Below are 27779 nucleotides of genomic sequence, written 5' to 3' on the forward strand. Positions count from 1 at the left end.
GAAGAGCAGTTTGCTCAAGGCCAGTGAGTGGTGTCTATGGAAACGGAACACAAATTCATCTCTAGCTATAATTCGCTCTCCTCTCTCTGCTCTGATGACTCGGCCGCGACTCTACCAGCTACTGCCAGCAAGAGTAGACAGCACCTAAGACTGAGGCAGGTAAACGTTTGGCTTTGTGGTAAGGTAACTGTGTTTTCCCTTACATTTCATTTGCTGTGCAGGAACTAAATTAAGCTTCAATCTAGAACTGAACTTCCGAAGCGATCAAAGGACACCCAACTTAGATAATTTGGGAGTCTTTTTTTTTTTTTTTTTTTTGGATCCTGAGGTCAATTTAGCATTTTGAAAACAGGCCTTGGTGACAGCTGCCACCTGTCACATCTCCAGGAAACACAAAACAAATCATTTGCATTCTCTCCCAAGATAGTTTCCTTGTTAGGCTAATTTTGAACTTTTTTCTATTGAACAATAGAAATTTACTTTTCTTTTTTGCCTTCCTATGCAGTGTACTTAAAATATGAGAAGGGACTGGGAGGTTTTTCACAAAGTCCCTCCTCTTCAGAAAACTGTCTGTGAACTAGACTCATGCTCTGCGGCTCTGTGTGTGAGCATCGCACAGGACATCCTTCACTGTAGAAGTCCTACCCTGGCCAGGGTCCATTCCTTTGCTGTCTTATTTCCTGTTTGCATCGCTGCTGTGGCGGAATAGCTGACAAGAAGCAACATGAAGAAGGAAGGGCTTGGCTTGCCTTGGCTCACAGTCCAAGGAGGTACAGCCCATCACAGCAGGAAAGGCCTGGCAGCAGGAGCAGTCACACTGCGCCTGCAATCAGCACACTCATTTCAACTTACTTTCTCCCTTTTATTCAGTCCAAGACGGCAGCCCACAGCACAATGCCATCCACACTCAGGGTGAGTCTCTCTTGCTCAGTTAAACGTTTCTGGAAACACCCTCAAAGACACACTTACAGGTATGTTTTCTTGGTGGTTCTGAATCGCAAGCCAATTATCAATATTAGCCATCATACTCATACATATCAAGAGTCATTGACAATCAGAATGAGTGGGGTGTGTTCTGCACCAGAGTCCTTCAAGCAGCATCATGGCCAAATTCTCCCTCTCCACCCCTACCTGCTTCTGTCCACATCTGTAAGATGAAGGGCAGTAAAGGAGGGAAACCTCCGTGATACAAAGTATGGGTTTGTTTCTGCCTAAGACATAAATATAAAAATAAACACTATCTGTTCAGTACATCTGGACTATAAGATAGTTTTAGATTTTGCAATAAAAGACACAAAAAGTAAATTAACTGTAAAGTTACAAGAATCAAAAGAAGAGGATACTCACAAAAAGCTGGGCACACGCCATGGGCCAAAGGTTCAAAATTAGCTTAAGGAGGGTCAGTGGACCGACACAACTATGGACTATTGCTTTGTGATAAAGAGTCAAAGGTGCTTCCCTCTGAAGAAATGACGGAGAACAGTGGGGCCGCAGTGGGTGAACATTGTTAGGCCTTTGACTTGCACTCCCATATGCTGTATAGACACTAGCTCAGACTTGATTACAAACCTAAATGTAGCGTGAACAGCTATGAGATGTTAGGAAAGAATCCTTTCGATTTGAGCTGCTGAGAGATCAAACGTGTGGGACATGACACATGACACCCTTAAGTCAAACCACAGTGAGCATGTCCATGAAGCCTTGTTCAAAGAATGGAAAACAAGCTGAGAGATAATATTCATAAGCCATATACCTTAAAATAGACTTATATCTCAGATAAATAAGGAATAGTCAACACTTTGCTAGAAAGCGAAGAACCCAAATTAAAAATTATTAGATGCCTCTTCCGGTCAGAAAAGCACCGTGGTAGCTAGGGCGCAGTGTCAGCTGACACTCGCCAGCTACCCACAACACCCGCCACAGGATCTTAAGACTTCTGGTGAGCGGAACACAGCTTCTGCTCCAAACCAATTGCGCGCGGGACCTGAGACTGCATTAGTTAGGGAAGCAGAAACCGGCCTGAGTAGGGCCACAGGCCTCATCCGGCCGGACCAGCACCGGGGTAGCTAGAGCGCAGGGTCGGCTGATACCCGCCAGCTACCCACGACCCCCGCCACAGGATTTTGAGACTGCTGGTGAGTGGAACACAGCTTCTGCTCCAATCTTTAAACAGTGACAACGACAACAACTAACCCCAGAGATTACCAGATGGCGAAAGGTAAACGTAATAATCTTACTAACAGAAACCAAGACCACTCACCATCATCAGAACCCAGCACTCCCACTTCGCCCAGTCCAGGGCACCCCAACACACCGGAAAAGCTAGACACGGATCTAAAAGCATATCTCCTGATGATGGTAGAGGACTTCAAGAAGGACTTTAATAACACACTTAAAGAAATACAGGAGAACACTGCTAAACAGGTAGAAGACATTAAAGAGGAAGCACAAAAATCCCTTAAAGAATTGCAGGAGAACACTGCTAAAGAGTTACAAATCCTTAAAGAAAAACAGGATAACATAATCAAACAGGTAGAAGTCCTTAATGAAAAACAGGAAAACACATCCAAACAGATGATGGAAATGAACAAAACCATACTAGACCTAAAAAGAGAAGTAGACACAATAAAGAAAACCCAAAATGAGGCAACACTGGAGATAGAAACCCTAGGAAAGAAATCTGGAACCATAGATACGAGCATCAGCAACAGAATACAAGAGATGGAAGAGAGAATCTCAGGTGCAGAAGATTCCATAGAGAACATCGGCACAACAATCAAGGAAAATGTAAAATGCAAAAAGATCCTAACTCAAAACATCCAAGAAATACAGGACACAATGAGAAGACCAAACCTACGGATAATAGGAGTGGATGAGAATAAAGATTTTCAACTCAAAGAACCAGCAAACATCTTCAACAAAATTATAGAAGAAAACTTCCCAAATCTAAAGAAAGAGATGCCCATGAACATACAAGAAGCCTACAGAACTCCAAATAGACTGGACCAGAAAAGAAATACCTCCCGACACATAATAATCAGAACAACAAATGCTCTAAATAAAGATAGAATACTAAAAGCAGTAAGAGAAAAAGGCCAAGTAACATATAAAGGCAAGCCTATCAGAATTACACCAGATTTTTCACCAGAGACTATGAAAGCCAGAAGATCCTGGAAGGATGTTATACAGACACTAAAAGAACACAAATTCCAGCCCAGGCTACTATACCCAGCCAAACTCTCAATTAACATAAATGGAGAAACCAAAGTATTCCACGACAAAACCAAATTCACACATTATCTCTCCACGAATCCAGCCCTTCAAAGGATAATAACAGAAAAAAACCAATACAAGGACAGGAACCACGCCCTAGAAACAACAAGAAGGTAATCCCTCAACAAACCTAAAAGAAGACAGCCACAAGAACAGAATGCCAACTTTAACAACAAAAATAACAGGAAACAACAATTACTTTTCCTTAATATCTCTTAATATCAATGGACTCAACTCCCTGATAAAAAGACATAGACTAACAAACTGGCTACACAAACAAGACCCAACATTTTGCTGCTTACAGGAAACTCATCTCAGAGAAAAAGATAGACACTACCTCAGAATGAAAGGCTGGAAAACAATTTTCCAAGCAAATGGTATGAAGAAACAAGCTGGAGTAGCCATTCTAATATCTGATAAGATTGACTTCCAACCCAAAGTCATTAAAAAAGACAGGGAGGGACACTTCATACTCATCAAAGGTAAAATCCTCCAAGAGGAACTATCAATCCTGAATATCTATGCTCCAAATACAAAGGCAGCCACATTCATTAAAGAAACTTTAGTAAATCTCAAAGCACACATTGCACCTCATACAATAATAGTGGGAGACTTCAACACACCACTTTCACCAATGGACAGATCGTGGAAACAGAAACTAAACAGGGACACAGTGAAACTAACAGAAGTTATGAATCAAATGGATCTGACAGATATCTACAGAACATTCTATCCTAAAACAAAAGGATATACCTTCTTCTCAGCACCTCATGGTACCTTCTCCAAAACTGACCACATAATTGGTCACAAAACAGGCCTCAACAGATACAAAAATATTGAAATTGTCCCATGTATCCTATCAGATCACCATGGACTAAGGCTGATCTTCAATAACAAAATAAATAATAGAAAGCCAACCTTCACGTGGAAACTGAACAACACTCTTCTCAATGATACCTTGGTCAAGGAAGGAATAAAGAAAGAAATTAAGGACTTTTTAGAGTTCAATGAAAATGAAGCCACAACATACCCAAACTTATGGGACGCAATGAAAGCATTTCTAAGAGGAAAACTCATAGCTCTGAGTGCCTCCAAAAGGAAACTAGAGAGAGCACACATTAGCAGCTTGACAACATACCTAAAAGCACTAGAACAAAAGGAAGCAAATTCACCCAAGAGGAGTAGACGGCAGGAAATAATCAAACTCAGGGGCAAAATCAACCAAGTGGAAACAAGAAGAACTATTCAAAGAATCAACCAATCAAGGAGCTGGTTCTTTGAGAAAATCAACAAGATAGATAAACCCTTAGCCAGACTCACTAGAGGGCACAGGGAAAGCATCCTAATTAACAAAATCAGAAATGAAAAAGGAGACATAACAACAGATCCTGAAGACATCCAAAACACCATCAGATCCTTCTACCAAAGGCTATACTCAACAAAACTGGAGAACCTGGATGAAATGGAGAAGTTCCTAGACAGATACCAGGTACCAAAGTTGAATAAAGATAAGGTTAATGATCTAAACAGCCCTATATCCCCCAAAGAAATAGAAGCAGTCATTAATAGTCTCCCAACTAAAAAAAGCCCAGGACCAGATGGGTTTAGTGCAGAGTTCTATCAGACCTTCAAAGAAGATCTAATCCCAGTTCTTCACAAACTATTCCACAAAATAGAAACAGAAGGTACTATACCCAACTCATTCTATGAAGCCACAGTTACTCTGATACCTAAACCACAAAAAGACCCAACAAAGATAGAAAACTTCAGACCAATATCCCTTATGAATATTGATGCAAAAATCCTCAATAAAGTTCTTGCTAACCGAATCCAAGAACACATCAAAACAATCATCCATCCTGACCAAGTAGGTTTCATCCCAGGGATACAGGGATGGTTCAATATACGGAAATCCATCAACGTAATCCAGTATATAAACAAACTCAAAGACAAAAACCACATGGTCATCTCGTTAGATGCGGAAAAAGCATTTGACAAGATCCAAAACCCATTCATGATAAAAGTCTTGGAAAGATCAGGAATTCAAGGCCCATACCTAAACATGATAAGAGCAATCTACAGCAAACCAGTAGCCAACATCAAAGTAAATGGTGAGAAGCTTGAAGCAATCCCTCTAAAATCAGGGACTAGACAAGGCTGTCCACTTTCTCCATACCTATTCAACATTGTACTTGAAGTCCTAGCCAGAGCAATTCGACAACAAAAGGAGATCAAAGGGATACAAATTGGAAAAGATGAAGTCAAAATATCACTTTTTGCAGATGATATGATAGTATATATAAGTGACCCTAAAAATTCCACCAGAGAACTCCTAAGCCTGATAAACAGCTTCGGTGAAGTAGCTGGATATAAAATTAACTCAAACAAATCAATGGCCTTTCTCTACACAAAGAATAAACAGGCTGAGAAAGAAATTAGGGAAACAACACCCTTCTCAATAGTCACAAATAATATAAAATATCTTGGCGTGACTCTAACTAAGGAAGTGAAAGATCTGTATAATACAAACTTCAAGTCTCTGAAGAAAGAAATTCTAGAAGATCTCAGAAGATGGAAAGATCTCCCATGCTCATGGATTGGCAGGATCAACATTGTAAAAATGGCTATCTTGCCAAAAGCAATCTACAGATTCAATGCAATCCCCATCAAAATTCCAAATCAATTCTTCAACGAATTAGAAAGTGCAATCTGCAAATTCATCTGGAATAACAAAAAACCTAGGATAGCAAAAACTCTTCTCAAGGATAAAAGAACCTCTGGTGGAATCACCATGCCGGACCTAAAGCTTTACTACAGAGCAATTGTGATAAAAACTGCATGGTACTGGTATAGTGACAGACAAATAGACCAATGGAATACAATTGAAGACCCAGAAATGAACCCACACACCTACGGTCACTTGATCTTCGACAAGGGAGCTAAAAACATCCAGTGGAAGAAAGACAGCATTTTCAACAAATGGTGCTGGCACAACTGGTTGTTAACATGTAGAAGAATGCGAATCGATCCATTCCTATCTCCTTGTACTAAGGTCAAGTCTAAGTGGATCAGGGAACTACACATAAAACCAGAGACACTGAAACTTATAGAGGAGAAAGTGGGGAAAAGCCTTGAAGATATGGGCACAGGGGAAAAATTCCTGAATAGAACAGTAATGGCTTGTGCTGTAAGATCGAGAATTGACAAGTGGGACCTCATGAAACTGCAAAGCTTCTGCAAGGCTAAAGACACCATCAATAAGACAAAAAAACCACCAACAGATTGGGAAAGGATCTTCACCTATCCTAAATCAGATAAGGGACTAATATCCAATATATATAAAGAACTCAAGAAGGTGGACTCCAGAAAGTCAAATAACCCCATTAAAAAATGGGGCTCAGAACTGAACAAAGAATTCTCACCTGAGGAATACCGAATGGCAGAGAAGCACCTGAAAAAATGTTCAACATCCTTAATCATCAGGGAAATGCAAATCAAAACAACCCTGAGATTCCACCTCACACCAGTCAGAATGGCTAAGATCAAAAATTCAGGTGACAGCAGATGCTGGCGAGGATGTGGAGAAAGAGGAACACTCCTCCATTGTTGGTGGGATTGCAAGCTTGTACAACCACTCTGGAAATCAGTCTGGCGGTTCCTCAGAAAATTGGACATAGTACTACCGGAGGATCCAGCAATACCTCTCCTGGGCATATATCCAGAAGATGTCCCAACCGGTAAAAAAGACATATGCTCCACTATGTTCATAGCAGCCCTATTTATAATAGCCAGAAGCTGGAAAGAACCTAGATGTCCCTCAACAGAGGAATGGATACAGAAATTATGGTACATTTACACAATGGAGTACTACTCAGCTATTAAAAAGAATGAATTTATGAAATTCCTAGCCAAATGGATGGACCTGGAGGGCATCATCTTGAGTGAAGTAACACAATCACAAAAGAACTCACACAATATGTATTCACTGATAAGTGGATATTAGCCCAAAACTTAGGATACCCAAGATATAAGATACAATTTGCTAAACGCATGAAACTCAAGAAGAATGAAGACCAAAGTGTGGACACTGTGCCCCTTCTTAGAATTGGGAACAAAACACCCAGGGAAGAAGTTACAGAGACAAAGTTCGTAGCTGTGATGAAAGGATGGACCATTTATAGACTGCCGTATCCAGGGATCCATCCCATAAGCAGCTTCTAAACGCTGACACCATTGCATACACTAGCAAGATTTTGCTGAAAGGACCCAAATATAGCTGTCTCTTGTGAGACGATGCCGGGGCCTAGCAAACACAGGAGTCAGCTATTGGATGTATCACAGGGCTCCCAATGGAGAAGCTAGAGAAAGTACCCAAGGAGCTAAAGGGATCTGCAACCCTATTGTTGGAACAACATGATGTACTAACCAGAACCCCGGAGCTCTTGTCTCTAGCTGCATATGTATCGAAAGATGGCCTAGTCGGCCATCAATGGAAAGAGAGGCCCATTGGACTTGCAAACTTTATATGCCCCAATATAGGGGAATGCCAGGGTCAAAAGAATGGGAATGGGTGGGTAGGGAAGTGGGGGGCGCTATGGGGGACTTTTGGGATAGCATTGGAAATGTAATTGAGAAAAATATGTAATAAAAATATTAAAAATTTAAAAAAAAAAAAGAAAATACAACCATGAAACATGCTGTCACCTCTGAACCAGACCTGAAAAGAGACTTTGAGAGCCACACATTGTGGCTCATGGCAGTAATCCAAGGAGTCGGAAGGCTGGAGCAGGAGGATTGCCATGATTTCAGATCTAGCCTAGGTTACAAAATGAGGCCTGTCTCAAAAACCCAAAGAGAAAAAATGATGGGATGTGGGGATGGAAACACACAGATCACGTCAACACATCGACAGTGTGTTAATAAAGAAATGAAAAACACTGAAATTAAAAAAAAAATTATTAGATGATTTCCATACATAATTTACCAAAGAAGATACGTGATTAGACAATAAGCACATTAAAATGTGCTTAGCCTCATTGGTCACTAGAAAACTGAAAGCTACAACCACAGCAAGGTATTTCTATGCATCTATGGGGGTAACAGAGGTCAAACAAGGCCATGTTGCTACCAGGGCTAACTGAAAGTTTCAGACACTGCTGATGACCGTGTAAAGTTGGAAATCTAAGAATTTCCTATACATTTGTTTATAATGGCCATAGGGTCTAGAAATTCAATATAGCTAACAAGTATAAAATGCATGTCCATGAAGAAACCTATTTGCAAACATCTATAGCAACTTTATTTAAAATCACCAGAAATGGGAAATAGCCCAAATGCCCTCCAACTGGGGATTGGATCACACAGCACACACCACTCAATAACAAACAGAAATAAGCCATTGATAAAGACTGCCACATGCATGAACCTCAAATGCATTACACTAAGAGAAAGAAGGCAGATAGCCAAGTGTCTGCAGACTATGCTGTACACATGTGTGGGCATATCACAGTGAATTCCACTAAACAATATAATTTAATGTATACTACTAATAAAAAATAAGTAATTACATAAAGACTATCTAATCCCACTTTCATTGCAGAGGCCATTACATGACCATGTATTTGTCAAAATACACAGATTTTTTTTCTTAGTGAAAAGGTGAATTTTACTGAATATAAACTTAAATACTTTTAATATAAAAATATATCGCTAATTCTGTTAAATCTTTATAGGTAGTATATATTGGCATTTCTTCTAGGTTCTGCTCCACAGTTACCTGGCAACAGCCAGGTGTGCCTGACTCACTATAAAAGGGGCTGTTTGCCCCTCCTCTCTCTTGCTCTTGCTCTTGCTCTTCTTCTCTTCCTCTCTACCCTCTCTGTGCTTTCTCTCCCCATTCCCCTCCCCCTCTTCTCTCCATATGTTCATGACTGGCCTCTACTCCTCCTCCTTCTTCCTCTCTCCCTCTCCTGCTACCTCTCCCCCCCCCCCGCCCCACCTCTCTTTCGCTCTCTGCCTTTCTCTGTCTCTACTACCCCCCAACTCCCCTCCCTATGCCCTGAATAAACTCTATTCTATACTATACCATTGTGTGACTGGTCCCTCAAACGGAAAGGATGTCTCAGCATGGGCCCACAGAGGCACCCCCTTCTCTCACACCATACCACACCTCCATCAGACATATCCCTGGCTTCTTTATCTTTTTTTTATAAAACACAACAGTATACCTACAGAATATACATAAGGAAAGAGTTGATAATTAATTAATGGATCATGAAATCAGAACCATTCAGGCTTCTCTACAGTCTTGCAAGGATTCACTTAGCCCAGACACTGAAATAGCTGCAATGCCCATCAACTAGGTAAATAGACTATAGTGTGTTCAGTAAAATATATAGTTGCTTAAAACCTGGGGTTGCTTCCATTTGCTGACTTGGAATCTACAAAGAACGTATACTGTCTGAATGCTTTAAGAGATTTCTTTTAAAGCCGGGCATGGTGGCGCACACCTTTAATCCCAGCACTCGGGAGGCAGAGGCAAGCAGATTTCTGAGTTTGAGGCCAGCCTGGTCTACAAAGTGAGTTCCAGGATAGCCAGGGCTATACAGAGAAACCCTGTCTCGAACTCCCCCCCCCACCCCCCCACCCCCCGCAAAAAAAAGATTTCTTTTAATCATCAGTAGCCAATTGTTTTTATGAAGATCAGGGCCTCAGGGCCGTAACAATGAGGGTGTGAGCAGAGCTTTGAGGAGCAGCCTGCTTGGGCTGTAGAGGGGTAGTTCTTGTGGGTGGGGAGCGATGAACACTCTGGGGGTATTTCCAGCAGTGTTTGGTCAGGTCAAGCTTGCATCTGTTTTGTGTGGTTTTCGGTGTCTGTGGCATATCTTACAGCAGGGTGATTTATAGGAGAGTTATTAACGCAATTCCTGTAAGTAAAATGAGCATCCAGGAGCCCATCCAAGAACTAGAGCATAACTAATGACACCTCTACTGCTTCCAGAGGTAACTGATACTGAGGCCGGTGCTTCTCGATGTCTTGCTTGTTTCAGCTTCACCTAATTATTGAGGGATGCTCGAACAGCAGACTTAGGAAAAAGGCATTGTGCTGTGTGTCATCCTTCCTCCTGGGTGTTTTACAGATGCAGCAGCTTGTTTGTGTATTTACTTCCATGCTTATAATAACATATCCTTCCTGTGGACCGTGATTTCTCTATTTTAGAGCACTAGGAATGTCACTGTCTGTCTGTAATGACTAATTAATCTGCTAAGCATTGGTTTTTTACATTTAAACCTAGAAATGAATGCATAGAGGGTAATGAGGAATCATATCCGGATAACTCCTGGCTAGGAACTGTTTTGTTCAGGGAAGATACGGGTCCAAGGGCTACACACTAAGCAATTACAGAATTGGGGTCATCATTCCATTATCCGCGATAACCAGGGAATCCTCTCAGACAATGAGTATCATAGCCCACCTACTCTCAGGATCTTTTTAAAACTCTCCTATATTCTTTAAATTTTTGTACTTTGTATTTTGCAAATGATCCCTGAATGCGCAAGTTCTATTTAAAAGCCTAAACAAACACACAACGATACTGTAGTTTCCCTTTTCCTCCCTATCCCATGCCTTTTCCCTTTCAATCACCATTGAATAACCACCAGCATTCCTAAGCTTTGTTTTCTAGGTGCCCCCACCAATAGCTTTCTAAGAAGTCAAAATACCTTAATTAGAAAGACACATAAAACACACAAGAAGGCATTCTAATTTAACACTCATTTTAATAAAAATGTTTTGCAAAGAAAGAGTAGACAGGAATTTCAAGTTTACTGAGCGAGCAAAACGACCTGAAATTTCACCTCACATCAGTTAGAATGGCTAAGACAAAAACTCAGGTGACAGCAGATGCTGGCGAGGATGTGGAGAAAGAGGAACACTCCTCTATTGCTGTGGGAATGCAAGCTGGTACAACCCCTATGGAAATCAGTTTGGTGGTTCCTCAGAAAATTGGAGATAGTACTACCTGCAGACCCAGCTATACCACTCCTGGGCATATACTCAGAAGATGCTCCAACATGTAATAAGGACACATGCTCCACTATGTTCATAGCAGCCTTATTTATAATAGCCAGAAGCTGGACACAACCCAGATGTCCCTCAACAGAGGATTAGATACAGAAAATGTGGTACATTTACACAATGGAGTACTACTCAGCTATTAAAAATGATGGATTCAGGAAGTTCTTAGGCAAATGGATGGAACTAGAAAATACCATCCTGAGTGAGGTAACCCAATCACAAAAGAATAATCATGGTATGCACTCACTGATAAGTGGATATTAGCCCAGAAGTTCAGAATACCCAAGATACAATTCACAGACCACATGAAACTCAAGAAGAAGGAAGACCACAGTGTGGATACTTTGGTCCTTCTTAGAAGGGGGATCAAAATACCCATGGGAGGAGATACAGAGACAAAGTTTGGGGCAGAAACAGAAGGAAAGGCCATCCAGTGACTGCCCCACCTGGGGATCCATCCCATATACAGTTACCAAATCCAGACACTATTGTGGATGCCAACAAGTGCTTGCTGACAGGAGCCTGATATAGCTGTCTCCTCAGAAGCTCTGCCAGTGCCTGACAAGTACAGAATTGAATACTCACAGCCATCCATTGGACTGGGCACAGAGTCCCCAATGGAGAAGCTAGAGAAACGACCCAAGGAGCTGAAGGGGTTTGCAGCCCCATAGGAAGAACAACAATATGAACCAACCAGTACCCCCAGAGCTGCCAGGGACTAAACCACCAACCAAAGAGTGCACAAGGAGGGACTCAAGGCTTCAGCCGCATATGTAGCAGAGGGACAGCCTTGTGGGACATCAATGAGAGGAGAGGCCCTTGGCCTTGTGAAGGCTCGATGCCCCAGTGTAGGGGAATGGCAGGACAGGGAGTGGGTGGGTTAGTAAGCAGGGGGAGGGGGGAAGGGATAGAGAGGTTTTTGGAGAGGAGAGGAGATAAAATTTGAAATATAAATAAAGAAAATATCTAATTGAAAAAGGAAAAATATATATCCCCATTTTAAAACTTATGTTAAAATTCCACCCCCAGTTAGACAATTCACAATTTATTGTCTACTGTCACCATTTATTTAGTACTGTTAGCACTATAATAGGGGCAGGGGAAGGGCAGAAGGGACATCAGCGTGTGAAAATCTTTCATATGCCACCTAGTAACTAACTATGTCATCTCGGGCACATTAAAACACCTTCCCATGTCTCAGCCTCTCTCCTTGCCAAATGAGTGTTGTGAAGACTGAATGAGACATAAGCTGCCTTGCACATTGCCACATATCGGCCCTCGTATGAATGTAAGCATATCTTGCTTCCGCCATCCTTCCCACTCCCTCAGCATACCTCAGAGCTCATAAAGACTGTGATTGCCTAGTGCTGCTTTTCTTAAAAGAAACAGTCCTTACCCTACTGAGAGTGCCAGTGTGTGTGTGTGTAGTGGGGGGCGGGGGGGGGGGCGGCGGCGGGCGGCGCAAAAATACTAAAACAACAAAACCAAAACTTGCCATCCCTGTTTCCCTAGCTCCTTCATTTCCTAAGCAGCCCACAGGGAAAGAATGAGAAGCGTGGAAGAGAAGTGTGGGCTGACCCCCCAGACAGAATGAGATGGGAGGGGAGACAGTCACTTATCAAAAGGCTATCCAACGCCAAAGGATCACTTTCCCATGATTCCCCTCAAGGAAAACCTCACGCTCCTGCTGTGGAGCAGCCACACCCTTAGCCCCACAACTGTTGCTTTTTTTTTTTTTTTTTTTACCTAATGTTCTCTTGGTACTGCAGCCCCGATGGCACACACCAGTGATCTGAAACGCCTTCCCCAGGGAAACAATCAATTCTGAAACAACTTTCTCCCTTCTAAACCACATCCTCCACTATATGTCCCATCATCAAGTTCAAAGGCGTAGCCTTCTGACTGAGTTTTCACTGGGGCTTTATTGTCTCCGAGTTTCCAATTCAGTCTACGTTATGGCATTAAATGACCAGTGGCTGCCGCCATTGCGTTAAAAAAAAAAAAAAAAAAAAAAAAAAACCTCATATGAGTAACGAAGCGCTCTATGTTTGCCTCAGTCACTGTCCCTGATAGAGGGCAAAAGGGTAGCTGCTTGGCGCCTTACATTAAAGGGAACGGCCTCTTAGTCCGTTCAGACACATGTGATTCATTGCAAGCATTGGGTAGTGCTACTTGAAATATCCAGTAACCACACTCCCTCTCAAAGAATGCCCACAGATACTCATTTCCGGCTTTGGCTAGGAGCCACCACCTGCTCATCGTTCCCAGAACCCTCCCATCTTCCGTTCTTACCTGCTACAGGATGAAGTTGTAAGCTCAGGTTCAGTATCGGCAGCAGGAGCAGCATGGTCTGTGTCAATCTGAAACAGACAATCGAGAGTCTCAGGGCTCCGCGTGCTTTCTCAGTCTCTGAAAGTTTAACTCATCCCAAGAGCAGGGTAATGACTCAGGATCCAATCTTATGGGAGATGCAAGTGACAATGGAGGAGCAAAGACAAGAAGAGAGGCTGCGGGTTGCTTTTCTGGAGAAGACCTTACTATGCACAGCAAGGAGGAAGACGGGCACTCTTTCTGAATTCAAATGAGCTGCTCTTCTTGCACCTCGCATGGCCTTTTCTGGAGAGCAGGATGGACAGCAACAGCCACCCACACTGGCAATCATCCGTATCCTTGCGCGCCTCCACGTCACTTTCTAAAGCTCAGTCAATACCAAAATCAGCCTTGTTTACCTAATAATAAGCCGTCATCTGTAACTGGACTGGAACTTGCAGAGCGTGATCCTGGAGAACAGGGCTCAGGAGATCAGAGCTGGTGTATCAATATGTATTAATTGATTGAGCAGAAAACATAAAGCTGTTGAGTCCTGCCACCCCCAACGTGCCTCTTGTATGGTTTGTCTCTTAATGAGTTTTCTAATTATTATCTTTCAAATTACTTATTTCTTGGGGGGGGGTGTTGAAGCAGGGTCTCAGATTGTCTAGGCTGGCCTCTATCTATGTAGCATAGGCTGACTTTGAACTCCCAATCCTGCTTCCACTTTCAAGTACTAGGATTACAGGCAAGTGTCACTGTGGCTGACCCACTTTTTATTCTTTTGGACATATTAAATAGAGGTTAATTTTTATTAGTTGTTCTAAGATATACCTCAAAGAAGCTTAGTAGAGTCTGTATGCTGAGAATGTTTACCTCCATGTTATAAAGACTTTTATCAGCTAAGTGCTAATTGCCTTACACAATGGATTTCATTGTAACTCTTCACACATGTTTATAATGTACTTTGGTTATGTTTAGTCCATTTACTGGATCTGCCACTTCCCCCATATCTCCTCATTAGCAGTTCTTCAAATGTCATTGAATTCTTCCTTATGGCTGAATAATGTTCTATCATCATTCATATACATACATATATATATATATATACACACACAAATATATACATACACATATATAATGCATCTATACATATGTATGTATATATATCCCATTTATTTATCAGTGAACACCTGGATCAGCATCATAACTTGCTTACTATAAATAGTACAGCAATAAGCATGGATATATGAATATTTGGAAGCTGACTTAGACTTCATTGGGTATACTCGGAGGAGGGGAACAGCTGGATCATATGGTGGTGCCAGTTTTAGTTTTTTAAGGAATGTCCATGCTGATTTCCATAGTGGCTGAACTAACTTACACTCCCATCAGCAGTGTGCAAGGGTTAATTTTGCCTGCATCTTTGCCAATATCTGTTGTTTTGATGTTTGCTTGATGATAGCCATTTTGATTGGGTGGGTGTCTGTGTTTTATGAGAGCTCTCAGGTCTGCTGGGAACAGGAGGTGTGGTAGGCCCTGCTCTAGGGGACAGGAGGTATGACTGGAAGGCCCTGCTCTAGCTCAGTGTGGCTCCATCTCTTGTTTCACTTCTGACCTCAGGTTTTCTGCATCCACAGAGTACTCATGTTTTAAGCCAGATGGGAAGGTACACTGCTGTCAGCCCTTCCGTCTTGAGGCTTTATTAAGCCAGAGTAAGCCGCACACTTCAGGCCTGGGAAAGCAGAGCCAGTAAGCCAGTGGAGGGCTTCTCTCTGGAGCCCCGGGGACTTTGTCTGCATTTTTAGAGAGGACGGTGCTTTAGCTAGAGAGTAGACTGCTTTTGGAAGGATGAGCTGCAATGCAGCCTTAGGAGGGCACTGTATACATTTGCACTAGGGTGCTGGGCTAGTGGAGGGCGTGATCTGTTGAGGGTTTTTTAAATGTGTTCATTAAATTTATTTTTAAATGTTCAGCAGCTTTATTAAAATGTTGTTAACACACAAAAGCAGGCCATATAAACTTTTTTTTGTGCTTTAGTATTGTATTTGTAATTGATACATTTATAAATATACAGATTTTTTCTTAAGTGTAACCTATCAAAAGATTGAAATGTGATAAAAATTTCATTCTTTTAAAGTTTTTTTTTAATTTTTAATATTTTTTATTACATATTTTCATCAATTACATTTCCAATGCTATCCCAAAAGTCCCCCATACCCACCCCCCACTTCCCTACCCACCCATTCCCATTCTTTTGGCCCTGGCATTCCCCTGTATTGGGGCATATAAAGTTTGCAAGTCCAATGGGCCTCTCTTTCCAGTGATGGCCGACTATAAACTTAATGTAAACTCTTAGCTCAGTATTAATTCAGTTGGACTGCTTAGTATATGCATAGAGTTGGGTAACCAACACCACTATTTAATTTGGCAAATCTTAGTTACCACTAAAAGAAGGAACCATATCCACTCAGAGATAGTCCCATTTCCCCTTCCTTTTTCCAGAATCCTGGCAGGTGTCCATCTGTGTTGGTCAACTGCTTGTGGTGACATTTCATAGAAATGACATTGAGTAGCCCTTGACCTTTTGTGGCTTGCTTCTTGCACTGAGCATGATGTCAAGATTTATCTGTTGTGCAGCACACATCAATACTTTATTCCTTTCATAATGGGAAGTTATTGCATTGTATAATAAGCCAAATGTGTTTATCACTTGCTAACCTTTTCTCATAAGAACTAAATCTGTTCTGCTCGTATCTAGGTCTCTAATCTGTTTTGAGTTCATTTTTGTCTATGAACAAGGTTCTTTTGCACATATTCCAATAAATTTATTTTAAAAAAACTAAACTGTCCTTTCTCTGTAGAATTTTCTCAGCATCCTGGATGATAAAAGTGGGGGTGTATGCCTGGACTTTGCATCCATGTTGCTCAGGTCTGTGTCTGTTCTCTGCCCCCATCACAGAATGCTGTTTACTGTAGCTTTGTAAAAAGTTTGAAATCAGGAAGTGAGGCCGTCAGCTTTGTTCCTTCTGAAGTCCTCTCTCTCTCCCCCTCCCTCTGGCCCTTCCTCCTCCTTTCCCTTGAATTTCTCTCTCTTGAGTTTCTGTATGAATTTTAGGATAGACTTGTCTATTCTGCACAGAAGGAACTGGTGTGCTTTGGTAGGAATTACACTGACTTTGCAGTTCCATAATCATCTCAACAATGTTGTCTTTCAAACTCTGAAAGCAGTCTTTCAAGTTTCTTTTCTTCTTCAGATTCTGAAATATTAAAAAAATATATTATTATCGGCAATAAAGCCATGTGTAGGAGCAAGTGCCATGGTATGCATCTGGAAGCTAGCTTTATGAAGTTGGTTCTCTCCTTTCATGTTGTGTGAGGTTTAGGAATAGATCTTAGATCACCAGACTGGCTCAGTAAGCATCTAGACTCACTAGGCCATCTCACCATACCAAGGTTTTAAACTTTTTATTGGCATACTTAAAAGCTTTACATTCTAATAGTTACACATTATAATAATTAAAATAATTTGAAGAAAAAAAAAAGAGGCACTCTGATTATAGGACACACACTGCAGCCTGCAGGACACCAGTCCCACCACTTCCCAAATCCAGCTTCTTCGCTCACCAGCAAGTCGTTCTTTCTCTTTCCTTCCAGTCAGACCTGTGGATGTGAGTGGCAAGCCTAGTGAGCCAGAACTTTGTTGTCAGTTGTTACCGATTTGATTTAGTGTTGTGAAAGGGAGAACCGAGTCTTTTAAACTTTGTCCAACCCCTTCACATTTTACAAAGCTAAACAGAGTAGCCAAGTGAGGTCAGAAGGTGATGTTTGCTGAGCGCTCACTGCCTGTTGGTGGCACTTGCCTCACCATCTGCCTGCTCCCTCTGTTTGCTTGTTTCTTTTGAAGGAAGAGATTCTCTCTTGACATTTCTGGGATCTTCAGTCTCCACTTACTGAACTTCAGGATGTCAGCCACGTCGGGTATTTCAGATAAGGTTGAGGAGAGAACCCAGCGAAGTGTGTGAACAATAAAGCCAGATCTGTTACAGACTAGCCCATTTTCTTAGAGCTATGTTTTTGAAAACAAAACAACAACAAAAACACCTGTAGGACATTGCTGACAGTATAGGTAATTAAAAGGAAATACAGACCTCCTGGGCTTAGGGATGGAGTCATTAGGACACTAGAGGGCTAGGAACATCCATTAGATCTGAAATGCCTGCTAGAGTGCCAAGAGAAGTTCCTCAAGATGTGGAAGGGCAGACAGTATAAAGCTGGAGGTAGAGATAGGACCTGCTTAACAGTCACGTAGGCCACAGCCTGCCTGACATCATGGATGAGAGATGGGAAGAACAAAGTGGGAAGCAACAGACCTGAGGTACTGACTGCAACATGTCTGGACCATTATGAGGAGAGGGCACTGGCAAAGAGGAGGTAGGAGAAGGGCAAAAGCCCAGATGACAGTACCTTATCTGTTACTGTACACCTTACCTTACCTGTTATCTTACCTGTTAACTTTAGATTTCGATCTGGGTGTTCTGACCTTTGGTATATCGAAAGCTTGCTGTCCCTGAATGGACCACCTTTCCTAAATTCGTCAGTCCCAAGAGATGGCATCCATGGGCCAGGAACACCTTGTTTAAATGCAAACCAGGCAACTCAGAGCCTTTGTGCTCTATGGCCTGCTTTGATGGAGACCTTGACATAACTGTTCACTATCCAGTGGTCTTACTCCTCGTGAAAGGACACTATAAAACTAGCAGCTAATCCTTGCTGAAAGCCAGCAGAAATTGTATTAATTCATTCCAAATCTGCTTTTCCTGTCTCACTTTTTAATTCTGGTGAAATAGTAATATAGATATCTGCCCATGCATCTCTTTTCTCCTGGATAACTTCTGGATAACCCTGCCTCCAGTTTAATCCTGATGGTCCCCCATGTGCGACCTGGTGGCATAAGGCTTTTCCCTTTGAGATTTATAATTATTTCAGACTACCTCCCCAATGGCAGAATGAATGAAGGCCGGACACACCATGGATTAACAGTCACAAAGTACTTGGGTTGTTTTCAGATGTCTTCAGAATCCACTTGAGGGGGGGGGGTTGAAATTGGTGCTTCCAGAATGGACAGTCGTGGAAGAAGCCAAATCATACAGTCAACGAAAGGTCAAATATGCCCATTGTAGAACCTAACTGTCCTGGATACGAAAGGGGGTGCCTAAAGACACATAGTGTGCATCTGTCTGCAAAGGAATCCCAAAATCCTCTCTCACCATCAATATGCAATGTCTTCTATCCCCTTCAAATAAATTCCCTATAAATCCATTAAGAAGGCAAGTTTGAGTGTATTACTGCCCTGACCCCTTACTAAGTAGTGACTTCTTTGTGGGTTGGGTAGCAAGTCCTTGCTTGGTATCAGTGGTGGCCATCTCTGATCTGTCGACCTCACTGTTACTGAATAATAATAAAAACCAATAATAATAAAAACCAATATTTTAAAGACACAGGGCTGTAGGGAAGAGTGACTGTGGGTGTTCCTGAGAGTTAGATTTAGTGGTGTGAAGGCCACCAGCACTTTCCCAAGTGCACACAAGATACATGTGGATTCAAGAGGGGCGGAGAGCTAAGAATATGCCCATGGAATGTGGCTCAAGGGGAGCCAGAGAGACAACGCGGTGATTGAGAGTGTGTGCTGATCTTGCAGAGGACCTGAGCTCAATCCCCACTACCCACATCAGGTGGCTCTCTCTCAAAACTGCCTATAACTCCAGCTCCTAAGGATCTGATACCTCTGGCCTCTTCTGTAGGTGCCTACGCTCCATGCATGCACACCAAACACACACACACACACAATTTAAAATAATAAAAATCAATCTTAAGAAGTGTGTCACAGAGGAAAGAGAAAAAGGGAAAGCATCTCCAGGGATGTGTGAGTCCCAAGTGCATCGCATCCTTGCCTTTATCTCAGGGAGGGCCCACTACACAGGTAATATTCAAGGTGTACTACTCACGGTATCCCTTAGATGAACCCAACAGAAGTCTTCCTTACAAAATACTTAACTTGAAAAGTTATTGTTTTCACGCACAGTAGCCGGCTTGGCACTTGCCAACGTTCTCATGTTTGGACAGTGACAGGGTGATAAGAGCCAGAGTTCTAGTGATGAATAGGCTCCTGGGTCACTCACCACTGGCTCAGCTTCCCTTTCTTCTTTAGCCACCCCAAGGGGACTTTCCTGGAGCACTGCCTTCTTGGAACACTAAGGGGCAGACTCTGTTCTAAAGGTACTTTCCAGCCTGCAAATGCCTGTCCTGCCAGTCTGTGCAATGGGTAAGAATGCACACTCTAAACCCAGACACATAAGCAATCAAAATCTGAGGTTACAAATGTAATAGCCTCTAACACATCAGACAGCTTAGAAAAGCTTTGTGCTTTATTTCCTATCCTCCTCCTGTTCCTCCTCTTCTTCCTCCTCCTCCCACCACCACCGCATGCCAGAATATTAGGAGTGATTCCATACTTTCCTCCCACCCTCTTGCTTCTACGCCCACTGTGCATCTTAGATGGTCCCTGACCCTTCTGCTCTCCTGTGGCATCACCTTAATTCTGATTCTCATTGCTTCTCCTTCTACCCTAGTGCATCTTCCTCACTGCTGGCTCCCTCTACACCAGCCTTGTTGAGGCAGAGAGCATCAATCCTGGAATCATTCTTCACTCTTTTCTTCTCTCACCCTGCATCCGATACACCACCTAGTCCTATAGGCTGTCTCTTCACAGATATTCAGAGCCTAATCACTTCTCACCACCCCAGAGATTCCGTATCATCTGGGACATTATCATCTCCTGTGGTGATTTCTGCACCTTTCTGATAGTAGGATTCCAAGACCCTACCTAAGCTCATTATCTGACATTTGATTCCCAATACAGCAGCCAGGGTAATTATTTTAAAACACAAGTGCTATTGTTTTCAAGTCAAGTTTTTCTTAGGACAGCCTTTAATGCTTTTCCTGCCCTGGTCTCTCTTATCTCTCGGTCACATAATGACCCATGCCCTTTCCATGAACAGGACCTCATGGTGGTTGTGAAAATCTAATCTCATTTTACTTTGTAAAAAAAAATTTTTAACTTTACCTCACTTTCTTTATAAGTTTTTAAAGATTGGTATGGCATCACATATGTCTTGTTAAAAGCCTTAAACTCTTTTACATTCAGTACAAACCTTTTCTAGTTGCCTTGTGTGGTTTCCTGTATCCTGAGTGTATCCTAGTCACCTGTAATGATCACTTACAGCTCATTACTGGCATTTAAGGTCTCAGAAGTTTGTTAGATAGATAATAAATGGCATGCACGATTGCTTACCCACGAGTCTGGCTCCCCGTCGGACTCCTTTCCTTTTAGATAAACAGAAACTTGAGAAAGAACTTGCTATAAGTTAAGGCCACAATGGGATGCGCTAGTCACAAAGTAGACGATCATTATCCTAAGACTTACTTAAGACAGAGGCCCACTTGGAAGCAAGAGTTTCCATTGGTGGAGAGTGATCCCTTTTCAATGCTTGCAAGCTTGCCAGCACAGATACCTTAAGCCCCTCCATCATAAACTTGTCTCAAAACCCTTTTCAATGCAAATATGACCTTTGTCCTTGGAGTTCTTAGTGAGAACAATTTTTTCCCTCTAAACGAATATGTACTTAGAGCCCTTATAGTTAAGGAAGCAAAAGTCAAGTACAGTGAATAGAAGGAAAAACAGACTGCTTTGTAGCTAGGCAAGCAGGGTCTGGAGAGTCGGAGGATGTATGGAGTGATGGGGAGCCTGGGATGTATGGAGTGATGGACAGTCTGGAGGATGTATGGAATAATGGAGAGCTTGAGGACATATAGAATAATGGAGAATCTAGGGGATGTATGGAATTATGGAGAGTCTGGGGGAATGTATGGAATGATGGAGAGTTTGGGGGATGTATGGAGTGAATGTACAGCCAAGATGAATAAACTCCTAATTTCAGAGCATCCAGTCCTTCAGCTGCATGAACACTGTGATACACAGACAAGAGATGTGTTCAGATGACTAGTCCTTCTTTTTAGTATTCTTTCTAAAATCCACATGTTTTTTATAGTCAGTGACCAACCATCTATTCTTGCTGTGTGTTCATTTTTTCTTAAGTATATGGTGATTAGGTGGATACAAGAAACCATTAGGTTCACTAACACACTAACACCTGCATGTCTTGGTCACACCTCACCAAGTGTACAGAAGTGCTTGTGGGTACTTGGATGATACATTGTAAATGGTAAATTATTCTTCACATTTACTGCCATTATCACTTCTGAGGTAACAGACAGTCTTAGGTTTAGAAATTGCATGACTTTATATCTGCCCATTAATTTTACCAACCCACTTAAGGGTTCATCTAGTGAAGTGTCTCTGGTTTATATCACTGACAGGGCCACCTACTTTGAGACCCCTCCCTTAGGCTTTTGAAGCATGTATTTGCACACATGGCCTCACCTCTAGTGTAAGCTTTATCTGTCTTATTTTCAATACTTTGTCTTTAACTTTCTCTTTAGCAGAGTTATTAATAATATTCTTATCACTACTCAGTTTCCTTAAGATGGGATTTTATGTAGTTCAGGCTGGCCTTGAACTTCTGATCTTTCTTCTTTAGTAGCAGAATCCTGGGATTATAGGCATAAGCTGACACACCTGGATCCCAAGTAGAATTTTAGCTTCTTTTCTTCATTATTTGTATACAAGAAATACTTAAATTAGTTTATTAAATTGCATTAGGGAGTTGTATCTTTTCAGGGAAAATGTCTGTAAATTGAGAAGAAGTTTTCTAAGAAAAATTTGTAAGAGGCTCAAAAGTCATAGTGCAGTTTCACTTCTAGGTTGTTGTAGGTTTAGTTTCTTGCCATTTCTATTACTGACCAAATTATTAATGACTGAAATTAAGTCTGTGTTATTATAGCAGTGCAGAAGAGCTTCCATTCTTTAGTTTACTCAAAACATTTATTAAGTGCCAAGCTCTTACTACAAAATACAAGATACAGCTAACAAGTTTGAGAAATTCTTCTCAATCCTTGAACAACCCAAGCACAGACCCTCTGGAAATATTTCAAGAATCCTAAATTGTTCCTCTGTGTGATAAAGGCCAGCATAACAGATCCTGGATGCCTTGGTCATGTTTGTGTATCACCTCATTTTTACTAAACATTGCTAATCGTATGTAGTTTGGTTCCTCTCGTTCTCTAAGTGTCTGGCACAGCCTTCAGTGCTCTTGAAACCTAAATTTAATAGACATTTAAAATAGAATTAAAGTGTCAGAATTAGCTACTTATTCTGAGATCAAGTATCTAAGGCTGAAATTGCAGTTAGCAATGTCTGAAAGTAATTTGAAATTGGTGCATTTCAGCAAAGGAATCCAGACTTGGCCTCATGATTCTGTCACTTCTCATTGTAGCATATGTACATGGACTCCAGTACTTTTGTTAACAGGCAGTTATCATAGGGGATCTTAAAGTCAGTGCCCTGTCCTCATAGGTATATGATTAATGATGTCATATTTAAATCATCTGTGGTGACAGATATTATATTATTACAACAGACAACTTATTAAATTTGTATTCATCTCTATTAATGGGATGGGATACTTAAGTTCAAACTGCATTTCAACTGTCCATCCCATAAACACTGAGTTCCTCCAATATACATACTGGCTTTTTTTGAGTTTTTCTATCAGACTGTGGAGAACTTGTAAGAGGATCCACTTAGGAAAAGACCTGTGCAAGCTAAAGACATTATAATAAGTTAGCAGGTCAAAAACCCCACTCAGGTAGAAGCTGGTGTAACATGAGTGGTAAGAGAGCCAGCATCATGTGAACTGACTACAAATATGGAGACTTTCTAGGGATGGGGGGACTTAAAGTGGCTTTTATAGCTCTGAGACATTTGGCCTGAAAGTTCTTTGGGTAGGCACCTGGGAGGCTCAGATAAAAAGCCTCAGAAATGCAAAGGCATGGGAAAGCTGAGGGGGCAGTGCCAACAGTCAAAGTGGTTTCTGAAATTCAAATTCAAACAACAATGTGCTTAGTGCCAGGCAGAGGGATAGTGAGGTTGCAGTGCCCTTCACCCCAAAACAGTTAAAATGCCAAAACAGTGTGAAAAGTGTGTGTGTAAGTGTGTATGTGTATAAGTGTGTGTGTGTAAGTGTGTGTATCTGTGTGTGTAAGTGTGTGTGTGTGTATGTGTGTAACTGGAGAAGGGATATATTGGAGGCTTGCCATTCAGCAAATCAATGTCTTCTTCTAGATGGTTGATCATAAATCTTTGTGTAGAGTCAGAAAAGGGAAGCAAGAGAAAGAAAGGAGAAACAGTAAGACCGTTCACAGGACAGTTGAAGAAACAATTGGCAACTGATCAGCCATATAGGTGAGAAAAAGAAAAGCATCAAGGATGACTGAGGCCTTAAGGTCAGAAGGTTTTAGGGCTAGACAAAGAAGTCAGTTCCACCATGGAAGTGTTAGCTAATATTGGGGACTGAAGATACTGTCTTAGTAAAAGAACACACTGAAACTACCTTGTAAGGCTAATCAACTCTAAAGTGGGGTACCTCAGTTTGTGGTACCTCAGTAATATCTGGGGACATTCCCAGTATCTTCTCTTCAAATCAGCATCAAACTTCTTGTTTTATATTCCACTTTATTTCTGGTGGTATGCCTACCATTTTACTGAAAAAAATTAAAACAGTAATATAACAGCATTCAGTGCATCCCTGTGCTCATGGCCAATGTATTAGTCAATGTTCTCTAGAGTAACAGAACTTAGAAAATGAATCTCTCTCTCTCTCTCTCTCTCTCTCTATATATATATATATATATATATATATATATATATATATATATATGACTTGCAGGCAGGCTGTGATCCAGATAATCCAACAATGTCTGGATAAAATGGAATGTTCAAGAATCCATGAGTTCACAACGCTGGTTGACTTAGATGGTCTTCAGTACATCTTGGAATTCTGAAGAAGTAGGCTCTAATGCTAGTGAAGAAATAGAATTGCTAGGAAAACTTCCTCCTTCCACGTCCTTATATAGGTTGCCAGCAGAGGTGAGAGCAAGCAGGCAAAGAGCAAAAGCTTTCTTCTTCATGTCTTTGTATAGGCTTGTAATAGAAGAGAAGGCATGGCCCAGGTTTGATGAGAATTAAAATCTGGATTAAAGGTGTGTCTTCCTACCTCAAAGATCCAGATTAGGAGTAGATCTTCCCACTTCAAAGTAAGCAAAAATCCCTCCATTTTAAGGTTTTAGTTAACGCCAGATGGAGTCAAGTTGACAAACAAGAATGGCTACTACAGCCAGGCACTGTCCAGTGCACTCAGGACTCAGAGAATCTTCAAGCATTCCAAGCCGATGGAAAGACTCGAAGATGGAGACAGAAGAGAAGATACTCAGAAGCGTCAGACAAGGAAGAGAGTCTGTTGATGAAAAGAGCTCAGGTAATAAAGGTAAGTAGAGCAAGTTTTCCATTGCAAGAGCAAAGTTCATTGTTAATGGGCCCTCATACTTGGAAGGGGAGAAAATGGAGCAGAAAGATCACAAAAGCCAGGTGATCAGGGTGTTTGCTGTGAGACTGTATTTCCTAGTGATGCCAGAATTTACACCCATAAAGTCTCAGTAACATAACTGCCAAAATGGGAGCTGAAGAAAGACAATAACAAGAGACAAAGGAGAAAGGAGAATACCATCAAGGCTTCATCCCTACACCATGAACTATACGCAACTACGGAAAGCTGGGACTGTGCCAACTGGTCATCCAGTACCAAACGGCCAGCTCAGAAAACGTACACATGAGTAAAACTATACAAACACACAGCAGGTTGTATTTAGAAATATATACAACAATAGCTAATGAAAAAAGGCCTCAAGTTTGAAAGAGAGCAAGGCAGAAGATGTACAGGATTTGGGGGGAAAGAGGTGGGGGGGGATGATGTAATTATATTATAATTTTAAAATTAAAAAAATGAAGAAAAATAAAAAATTGTTTAGAACCATGGAATATTATCATTTAAACATGTTTCTTTCTTTCTCTAATAGTGCACTCTTAGAGTCTTGCTTTGTAAACACAGGCCAGATGGGAATATTGGCTGCTGTCCAAAAGGATAACCACACACAGATGTCAGATGTAGAAAAGTAGAGTTTCAAAGCTATTAAACTGTTCACTTCAAAACTCAGAGGGAGGCAATGTTAGGAACGTTTTTTTTCCCTCAGGCTGTTGAGATGGCTTGGTGGTAAGGGTCAAGGCCTTCCAAGTCTGAGTTCCATCCCTACAATGTACAGGCAGAAAGACACAACCAATGCCACAAAGTTGCCCTTTGAGGTGGCACACACCACCACCACTGTACAACATTAATAAAGACAAATTTAAGCCCCAAACAAGAATAGTTTTCTGTATAGTGAAACTTTTTTTTTTAATGCAGAAAGTTCTTTACCTCATGAAGACGTTCATCGAGAATAAAAAACACTGAAACCCCTGGTCTTTGGAAGGTAGAAAGGATTTCATTGTAAGCACAATTTCTCAGACAGAGTAGGATATGGGTGGAACAACACTATGAACTAACCAGTACCCCAGAGCTCTTGACTCTAGCTGCATATGTATCAAAAGATGGCCTAGTCGGCCATCACTGGAAAGAGAGGCCCATTGGACATGCAAACTTTATATGCCCCAATACAGGGGAACACCAGGGCCAAAAAAATGGGAATGGGTGGGTAGGGAAGTGGGGGGGAGGGTATGGGGGACTTTTGGGATAGCATTGGAAATGTAATTGAGGAAAAGATGTAATAAAAAATATTTTTAAAAAAGACAGATATAATTTACTGAGTAAAAGGGGGAAATGTTCTACAGTTTTTAATTCTTTATTTTATCTGAGTCTTTAGGTAAGCTTATAAACTTTAGTTATTCTCAGGGTTTTTGGTTTTGGTTGTTTTTTGTTTGTTTGTTTGGTTAGTTGGTTGGTTTTTCAAGATAGGGTTTCTCTGTGTAGCCCTGGCTGTCCTGGAATTCACTCTGTAGACCAGGCTGGCCTTGAACTCAGAAATCTGCCTGCCTCTGCCTCCCAAGTGCTGGGATTAAAGGCGTGCACCACCACGCCCGGCCTCAGGTGGTTTTTTGTTTGGTTGGTTGTTTTGTTTTGTTTTGTTTTGAATTGTCAGCCCCTTACAAGGAATAGGATTCTAGAACTAGAGAGGACTGAAGTTGCCCATCTCCCTTTGAAAGGAAATAAAACTTGAGACCTGGGATTCATGTAATGTATGTCAAATAGCCCAAAGACTTATTTGTGAGATTTGAAACCTGGGGCTGAGAACATAGCAGAACAGACCAGGACATGCCCGGCAGGCCTATCACCTCCCTATCTACTACCCCTCTGACCCAAGTTAAATGTTAACAGGCTGCTGATGTTTAAATGGACCAATCATGTGAAGCCGCGCCAATTCCTCTCCCAGCCCCACTCCTTTTCTATAAAAACTCCTAGCTTCCAAGCCTCATGGTCGAATCCACTGTCTCCTGTGTGAGATATGTTTCGACCCGGAGCTCTGCCATTAAAATACCTCCTGTTGTTACATCAAAAAAAAAAAAAAAAAAAACCAACAACAACAAAAAAGTGTTCCCCCAGCACGACAGACTCACCCATCTCAACAACACAAACCCAGAAAGTAAGAGAAGTTCCCAATGTACTTCATACTCACATCAGCACCCAGCACAGCTCCTCAAACAAAGGCACAGTTGCTCCTTGTATCAGGTTCCCTGGAAGCCAATCACACCGACAACCGAACCTGTCCTCGACAGGAGCCGTAAGTGCGTTCCCTCTAGTTGGGAGACAGGAGGAGACAACAAAGATATGCCACATTTGACATTAGGATATATCCAACAAAGGGAACAAAAATGATGTGGTCACGATCCTTGAAGCTGTTTTCCTGTTAAAAAGAAAAGGAGGGGGTGTGGGGTGTCATTCAAACCAGAATGATTTCTGAGGAACTGGAGGATGCTGCCTGGAAGCGTATTTTGGTTTTGCTTTCAACAGTTCTGTTTTATCTTTAGGCTCTCTCGAGCCGCTTGCCTGCC

At 41.6% G+C, this 27779-nt stretch overlaps 1 protein-coding gene across 1 annotated transcript in view; it reads right to left on the bottom strand.

The window, feature by feature from the left end:
* Pdcd1lg2 (programmed cell death 1 ligand 2) overlaps positions 1-13704 on the bottom strand; it is a 52597-nt gene extending 38893 nt beyond the window's left edge. Inside the window, exon 1 of the mRNA XM_021152335.2 lies at positions 13643-13704. Coding sequence (XP_021007994.2) covers positions 13643-13697 — 55 coding nt within the window. The 5' untranslated portion in view covers positions 13698-13704. The remainder of the gene's footprint in view (positions 1-13642) is intronic.
* Positions 13705-27779: the final 14075 nt, after the last annotated feature.

Source organism: Mus caroli, unplaced genomic scaffold (assembly GCF_978045245.1).
Source record: "Mus caroli unplaced genomic scaffold, Mus_caroli_1 scaffold_20, whole genome shotgun sequence".
In the NCBI taxonomy this organism is placed as follows: domain Eukaryota; kingdom Metazoa; phylum Chordata; class Mammalia; order Rodentia; family Muridae; genus Mus; species Mus caroli.